Source organism: Thrips palmi, unplaced genomic scaffold, assembly GCF_012932325.1.
Source record: "Thrips palmi isolate BJ-2018 unplaced genomic scaffold, TpBJ-2018v1 HiC_scaffold_1, whole genome shotgun sequence".
Lineage (NCBI taxonomy): Eukaryota > Metazoa > Arthropoda > Insecta > Thysanoptera > Thripidae > Thrips > Thrips palmi.
The window spans coordinates 5339116-5347007 of record NW_023144620.1 but is presented as its reverse complement, the minus strand read 5'-3'; the positions used below and the strand labels follow the sequence as shown (position 1 = coordinate 5347007).

Here is a 7892-nt window from a genome sequence, read left to right as displayed (position 1 = left end):
GCGATGGTCGGCATAGACATATTTGTCGTTGGGTTTGAAGTCGGCCCACGTAATATTCGGCGGCAACCAGATGTCTCGGTCCCAGAACTTGTCGGAAAACGTCTTGAGGAGGTCCATTTTGAAGGGCAAATTTTCAAACACAGTCTAGCCGACGCGGAAAGGGTACCGGCTCGGAATCGGCCACCACGAGACGAGACGCAACGCAACGCCCGCACGCTGCCGTTGCGCCAGCTGACGGGACGACGACGACGACGAACGGAACAACCAAAGGCCCTGCGCGCGCGGCGCGCGCGCGCCGTCGTGCGCCGTGCCGCCGCCACCGCCCCCTCCCCTCCCCTCCCCTCCCCCTCCCCCGCGGACCGCGCCCTCTTCTGCCAATAAGCGCCTGCAGGCTGATTCCGAGAGAGGGTCTCGTGGGCTCGTCGCTCTATCTTTCTTGCACACATGGGTCGTGCCGTAGGGGTGCAAGAGAGACAGCCCCCCTTGGAATCAGTCTGCTGGCGCCCGCACGGCCAGTACGCGCACGAAAGCCCCTCGGGGACCTCCCTCTCTCCCTCCCCCGTCTTTCTCTCTCTCTGGCTCACTGGCTCGCAGTGAGAGTGAGTACCGCAACAAAGTGAGCGTCTTTGGGGAAAAGGCACACGCATGGAATGCCATGCCTGCCTTGCGCCGCGGCTCGCGACCCGAGAGGCCAACTCCAAACGGCCTGGCCCTGGGCGGACTCGCGACCATCCCGCTTTTACAGTACGCCGTCCGAAGAGTTACCTGAGGGTTACCAAAGCCCTGCCCCCCCCCTCCCCCGGTCCTCGGACGATTGAAGCCCCTCAGATTCTCCCTAAGGTGCGGTCACCAGGTCACGCGTGGCGCTGCGCTCCCCTCCGGCCAGAACGCGAGCCAGCGCTCCGCCACCATGCGGCCATGCTGGCCATGCGCCCCCACCCACCCCTTCCTGCTTGCTCTGGATCCGCCCCTGGCAGGTGATTGTTTTGTCGCTGTCTCTGTTTCACTCATGGAACCCTTGGCAACCCCAACCAAAGGGGTGCGAGGGTGTCAGAGCGACGACACATCCTGCGAATCGCTTGGCAGGAAGCCGATTCGTCAAAAAAGCGCGTAATCAGTTCAAGATCTCTAAGTATTCCGTGACTGACGCGCGGAGCTCGCGTCATTTAGGAGACGGCCGCAATCGGCAACTTTTTCCCCGCTTTTTTCGCGTCGTGCGACAGTCAGGCCAGAGAGGACGGGCCGTCCTCTCTGAGTCAGGCCGGCCAGGACCGCGCCGCCGGTCCATCGGTCCTTTTGGTTTCGTCCGCGTCCAGCCCGCGTCCGGCCGCGTGCGGCGTGGTGGCGATCAGATACCCATAGTCTCTACTGTCACGCGAAGTCCCCAAGGACTCTATCAGCGACCTGCGCGACCGCAGACTGATTTCGAGGGTCATTTTCGTCGCGCTGCCTCTCTCACACTGAATGGCCGCGAGAGAGACAGAGCTCGGAATCAGGCTGCAGCCGTCGAGGTGGCGAGTGGCGGGAGGACCCGGTATGCCCCGCGACTGCCGCTGTGTCTGCTGTGAACCCGCGGCCCGCGACCACACCGCAAAAAGCAGCGCTTCACTTGTTATCTACGGGCTCCGTGTCGCGGAGTGATTCACAACAGCAGCCACTCCGCGCCGCCCAGCCGCCCACGCGCTCGCGGCGGAAGCGGCTTCGTCACCACACCGCCGCCGCTCCGCCACTACACCGGCAGGCCGGCAGTCACTGCACTGTATGTGATGGCGCGCCGGCACGTTTCATCATTGCCCGCCCTAATTGCGGGGCACATTAGGGACCGACACAGGAGGACAGACGGTGTCGCCGTGTCGCGTCACGCCGAACCGAACGCATGCCGTCCAGCGACCAGGCTCGGGCTATGCCCCTTGGGTTGCCTACCAGCGCAGTACGGGACGGCAGAGCCAGAAAGTCAAGCAGCACTGTACGCCGTGGAGGCCGGGTGTCGAGGGAAACGAACACCGTGGGCTGTAGGCTGATTCCGAACAGTGCTTCGTCGCTCTGTCTCCCTCGCACCCCTACGGCAAGCCCGAGGCAAGCCCCATGAGAGCGAGAGAGAGCGTCGGCGGCGCTTTTCGGAATGAGCTGGTGCAGCCGGTGCAGCGGCACGCGGCCCGGCAGGCGCTTATGACAAGGTCGTCCCCGCGCCGTGCCACTCCGTGACTCCGTGCCACTCCGTGCCCCGCACATTGCCACGCACATTGCACCCATGGGTGCTGCGCGGTGCTGCGTGATGGTTTCGCGTTGGGCTTTTAGGTGAACACCGCGAGGGAGCCAATCAGGAAGCGCGCCGGCTTTCTTGGAGAGTGATAAACGAGTCGGGAGGAATGAACGACCAAGTGGAATTTGGACTTGTATAGAATCACAATCTTCTTTATTCTCTGTACACAACTTGTCAATATAATATGTCTTTATTTGAGATATCGCACGGTGAACTTATGTACATGATGTTATGAAGAGAAGATGGCCCTTTATGTACAATGATGATGATTAGACGTTTTATCACGTTATTAACTTTGACCTGGTTTCCCACCAAGCACGATAAAAATATAAATTTATATATATATATATATATACTGTATAATTTGTACAAAAAGTATTTCACAGTCTCGTGTCCTTGACCACGATGTCCTGGACCTGCATCGGCCCCGCGGGCCGGCACGGCGAGCAAGACCAGCGCGGCCAGCACTCGGACAACAAGTGCCTCTGTCCCGGCGTCCCCGCACCGCAGTCCGGCAGGTCCGGTCGCACGCTGCGCCCTGGCCTGGCCGGGCCGAACGGGCGGGCGCGTAGCGTTAGCGCAGCGCGGGCGGCGCCAGCAGTCTTTCCCGCGCCCTCGCGACTCAACGGCTCAACCACCCTGCCACAAATCGCGGCCACTTCCCCCTTCAAATTCTCTGCTTTCCACTCCTCAGGGAGGTTGCAGGGGAAGGAAGCACGAGCAAACACACAAATAATAATAAAACCTTGTAATCATTAAACTATTCTTGAACAAAAATTAACGTGATAACAAAACAATTTTATAAATAAAATCATAGCCGCTGACACCAAGTGACAATGCCGGGAGCCATGTTCCGAACGTTGCCATCACTTCTGTTAGCGTCTCTACAAAATAAACAAAGTTTTTGGTATAGCCATATTATTTCATTGGGGCTACAACTGCTCCTGTGCGGAAACCTCCAACCACCACTTTCAGAACAGTCAATCACATTCAATCGGTTTGGAGTTAAGTACGTATTTTAGAGCCCGGAAAAAATCACGTCACGACCCCTTCGCGCTGTCAACTTTGATCGTGACAGTCCCTCCACACGACAGGCTTGAGTTCCAATCCAGCCTCAGTTCCACCCTCTCGGCTCACGGATTGCGAAAGCCGCGCCGACGCAGCGCCCTACGGCCCTACGGCCTACGCGTTGTTCTCGGAGCGACTCCTGTTGCTGGACGCGTCCGCCGCGTCATCGTCGTCGCGGTCCTCGTCTTCCTGCGAGTCCTGCCCGTCCAGCGGGTCGTCCTTGTCGTCCTGGGCGGCCATCCACTCGCGCGTCGACAGGTTCTGGCAGCCGCTGTACCGGTGCCGCAGCCTCTGCTGTTCCCGCGAGAGCCCCTTGAGTCCTTCGAGGCCCTGCGCCAGCGCGCACGGCATGCCCGTGACCGTCGTGTTGAGCAGCGCGGCGCTGCCCAGGAACATGGCCTCGGCGTCGCTCTCCTGCTGGACAAATTCAAGCGGTTATTATAGGGGTTCGGCTCGAAGTGTTCGGGGACCGCGCCGCGCGCCGCAGCCCGTATCCGAACGCTGCGGTCGTGGTTTGGCTTCGTGACACTTGGTGGGAACGGAGGGGCGCACCTTGGCCATGTCGGCGAGGCAGGCATGCCGGTGGCTCGGCGCCGTCCAGTGGCCGGTCCAGCTGGTGGCCGAGGACGCCGACGTGGCCGCCATGACGACCACGTTGCGGAGCCCCCGGGACGCGGCGTGCAGCTGGGCGGCGTGCCGCACGAGGTCCTTGGCGTAGCTCTGGTCCGCGACGACCACGACGCGGCGCGCACCGCACTGCGACACATCGCGCAGCAGCTCCCGGGCGGAGTAGACCTCGGTCTCGTCCAGCTGCAACATGCGACAACATTTGGCGTGAGCCGACGCTCGAACACCAGCACCAGCGGCAGCGGGCTTAGGCGCTTACCTGACCGTTGCCGTCGGCGTCCCACAGCAGCGTGGCGCCGCCGGGCAGCGCGGGCCCGTTCAAGTAGAGCAGCAGGGTGTCCGCGCAGCGCGCCGTCTCGCACAGGCGGTGCACGTGGTAGCGCAGGGCGAGCTTCAGGGCGGAGGGATACATCGCGGGGGTCGCATCACCGCCTGCACAGAGCCACTCCATGAACACAGTCCCATTTTTTTCGGATTCGAGAGGCGTGACTGGAGAACAACGCACCTTCCTGTCCGTGCTGCGGGGCCTGGGGGGCCAAGCCGTTGGCAAAGAAGACCTTGATGTTGTCCTCGTGGAAACCGACGTGCTTCAACATTCCATGAAATTGAAGTACGTTCTGCAGGCTGGAGTAGTCGCTGAGGTGCCTGTTCCATCCCCCGGACAGTAGCACGGCCTGTACAGGACAACCAAGTCGAACAAAAATCAGCTTTGCTTCTTCATCATGTGTGGTTTTTATGTGGTCGCTGCTTGCTGTGACTCATTTTCTGGCAGTCATTTTTGAATTGGAATTTAGACTAGTCAACAACGTGAGTTGTCGAAGACGAGTGTGTCACTTAGATACCAGAACTCTGACTCTTAGTATTTCATTCCCGGCGGGGAGGGGACTGGGGACCCAATTCCTGTGCGATTATCAGCTGGACGCAGATAGGGGCCGCACAAGCGCAAACTGTAGTATTGCGATCAATGCCGTTTTTGTTGTTGTTGTTTTTTATCACCGCTTGCCGTGCCCCAGCGCAAAGCTGCCAGAGCCGGGGCCTCGGGAACCCACTGCTCCGAACATCATACTCCGCGTCAGTCACAGCCAGTCACAACCCATGCCACTATCTGCCAGCCTGCCCCCACCACCGTCGCACACGGTGCGTCCTAGACTTGCTAGACACTCCCGACGCTCCCATTCGACGGCCTAGGCCAGCCTAGGCTGCGCAGGCAGGCAGCGTGTTCCCTTTTGTCTCGCCTATGTAACGCCGCGGCTTCTGCGGCTTCCAATCGTCCGAACGTCGCGTCACGGCGCCACACTGCCTCGGCGTCCAGCGGGCCTGAGCCGCGCCGCGCCGGTAGGCAACCCAACGGCCACCAGAGTGCGGCGGCCGGCGCGGCAGGCGCCCGAGCTACTGTACTGCCGCGGGACACTCACATGGTCGCAGGTCTGCATGAAGGGGCAGCGCGTGCGCAGGGACTGCGTCGTGTCGCAGCGCTTCGTGTTGCTGGACAGCGGGTCGCAGCGCAGCGGGGACACCTGCGACGCGGGCCGCAGCCGCGGGCAGGGGGTGGCGGCGAAACCTGCGTCACACCAAACCACGAGGAGTCAGTGCCGGTGAAGATGGGCGACGGCGATGTCGACGACGAGGACGTCCTGCAGTACGTACCGGCGACGTCGTGCCTGCAGCGGAGGCGGTCGTGCTGCTGGTGCGGGGACAGGGAGGCCGGCGTGACGAGGGGCAGGAACAGCAGCTCGCACGGCGCCCCCGCCCCCACCCCCGCCCCCGCGCCCATCTCGGCCCCCAGCGGCGCCGGCGCCCCGCCTCCGGGAGAGCACCGCGGTTCCCGGGCTGGCTGCACGCAGTCTCCATTTTCTGCAACATCAGACAGGCGTTCATCAGCGTGATCACGCGAGCACACACGCACACAGGTACACAGGTACACACTCGTATGCATTAGCATGTTGCCGACAAAGTTGACGAGGCGGGAAATCTCGACTCGATTCGCCGAAATAGTCGGCACTGGCTTGATGAGAAGGCAGCCGACACGAATTATAGTCGCTGAGTTTCTTTTCCCGGACGGCCCTTGTTTTCGCGAGGAAGACGAGCCGCACCGCGTCCACCTGGCTGGCTGCCTGGGCTGCCTTGGCTGCCAGCCTTGGCTGGCGGCAAAAGTGACCGACAGTGACCGGTAGCCGGGCGCTCGGTGGCGCTCGGCCGGGCAAGGCGGGGTCCTCGCTTTGAGTGCTTTGGGGGCGGACGGCAGCACAGGAGCACCGGCAGTTTGTAATGGTTTACAACACCTCTCGGTTTCGTTTACTTGTCGTCGCCGCCGCCGCCGGCCCGGTAGCAACCCGTGCCCCGGCCCCACCCCGCCCCGCCCCGCCCCGCCCCACCCCGCCTAAACAGGAGCCCCAATCAGTCGTCGCCCTCCGCTCGGACCTCGGCGCACAATATAATCCGACAATCCGGCGATGTTTGTGTTTTGTCGGCGCGGCGACGCGCGGCGGGGCCAGCGTGGCCGTGGAGCAGACCAAGCGGGACCTGGAAGGACACGCAGTGCCGCCACAACAACGCGCGACGCGCGCCAAAAGATGCAAAAACGGCGCGGCCGGCCGTCGGGAGTTGTATTTCTGAGTGCATCGCGACAAAATACACTCTTTCGCGAATAGGACGCACTGTAAGGCCCCTGCGCACGCGCACCGCCAAAACCCAAAACGACAATGGCCCTTTAAATAAAACAATAAAACGAGTAAAAACTGCGCCAAGTGGTCCAGTCGGCCGGTCGGCTAGTCGGTGCCTTGTTCTGTGCAGATTTACAGCACGGATTACGCGGAGGAGAGGAGATCGGCGCGGCGTGCCATCGGCACCGGCACAAGGCGGTGCCGGCACAGGGAGCACAACAAGTAGGCAGCCCTGGTGGACCTGGAGGTGGCCCTGGAGGTGGGCCTGGAGGTGCCCTAGAGACCCTGGGGGCGACCGGGGGCGGCACGGCGCGGCCTCATCGTCAAGCCGCTTTTACAGTGGCTTGGCTCTTGGCTCGACCGCCGCCGCACGCCGCTCCCTGCCTGGTCAGCCGCGAGGACACGCACGCTCCTCGTGATGCAGGACGTGCAGGCCCAGGACCACCCACACCCACACGCGGGCGCCTCGGCCAACGGCCAGAAGACTGCAGAAGACGACGTCGCGGACGAGGACGTGTCCGTCGGGTGACGGCGACGGCCAGCAGCGGCCGGCCGCACGGCGGCGGGGAGGACCACGGCGCCACGGCGAGCCGACCGCGGCACGGCGGCGACTTGAAAGGATTTCATGGGGCAATTAAGACGAAGGTGGCCGGGAGTCTCCGAGCAGGGCGGGGCGGGGCGGGGCAGGGCGCAGGGCGGGGTGGAGTCACGGCCACGCACGAGAAGGAAGCCCTCATGGAAGACGGTAGGTCAGGGCGCCGGCAGGACGAACATCTCGGCGATCCGAATCAAACGGTCGCCCTCGAAGGACGGAGCAACTGTGGACGAGATATTGTCTCGCTTTCGCGTCACGCACACACACACACACACACACACACACACACACACACACACACACACACACACACACACACACACACGTTCCAGGCGGCCCGCTTCGCCACCGCTTCGCCACCGCTTCGCCACCGCTTCGTTCACCGAGGTGTCCTGCCAGCTCAGCCCGCGCGTTCAAGTCTCCGACAGACAATTTTTCCGTCCAAGGCTCCGCTGCTTCGTGGAAACGGGGCGCCGCCGTCGTCCTGCAGGTCCTGGAGGTCCTGCAGGTCCTGGAGGGGCTCGGTGCGCGGCGCCACTCTAATGAGCCCGGCGAGCCTAATTGTCGGCGTGCTACGGGCTGCTCCCCGGCCGCGGCATTGGACAGTGCGATTGATTGGGCTGGGCCACGGCTGGGCCGAGCAGGCCGAGCGGGCTTTGGCGTTCGGCCGGCTTGG

The 7892-nt window shown here is 62.5% G+C and overlaps 2 protein-coding genes across 4 annotated transcripts in view; both read right to left on the bottom strand.

Moving 5' to 3' along the window:
* The window catches only part of LOC117640517 (ceramide synthase 5), a gene marked incomplete in the record, with an annotated part of 3438 nt that extends 3149 nt beyond the window's left edge, over positions 1-289 (bottom strand). The window contains 1 exon segment of the mRNA XM_034377079.1: positions 1-289. Within this exon segment, the coding sequence (XP_034232970.1) occupies positions 1-117 (117 nt within the window).
* Positions 290-2996: 2707 nt separating this feature from the next.
* Positions 2997-5484, bottom strand: LOC117639253. Of its 3 annotated transcripts, none has more exons than XM_034374745.1 (5): positions 5374-5484; positions 4464-4632; positions 4218-4390; positions 3884-4141; positions 2997-3745 (listed from the first exon to the last, which is right to left on the bottom strand). In XM_034374745.1, the coding sequence occupies exons 1-5, from the start codon at positions 5389-5391 to the stop codon at positions 3446-3448; spliced, it is 918 nt and encodes a 305-aa protein (XP_034230636.1). In that variant the 5' UTR covers positions 5392-5484; the 3' UTR covers positions 2997-3445. The 3 variants fall into 3 exon arrangements, with proteins under 3 accessions (XP_034230636.1, XP_034230654.1, XP_034230644.1); XM_034374763.1 differs by lacking the exon at positions 5374-5484 and adding an exon at positions 4955-5024; XM_034374753.1 differs by lacking the exon at positions 5374-5484 and adding an exon at positions 4801-4905.
* Positions 5485-7892: the final 2408 nt, after the last annotated feature.

Bases quoted from the DNA above. Each gene is read 5' to 3' on its own strand.
- LOC117639253 (XM_034374745.1), bottom strand. The intron at 4,142-4,217 runs GTAAGCGCCTAA...CGCATGTTGCAG, and splicing joins ACGCCGACGGCAACGGTCAG to CTGGACGAGACCGAGGTCTA. The intron at 3,746-3,883 runs GTGCGCCCCTCC...TTTGTCCAGCAG, and splicing joins GCCTCGCCGACATGGCCAAG to GAGAGCGACGCCGAGGCCAT.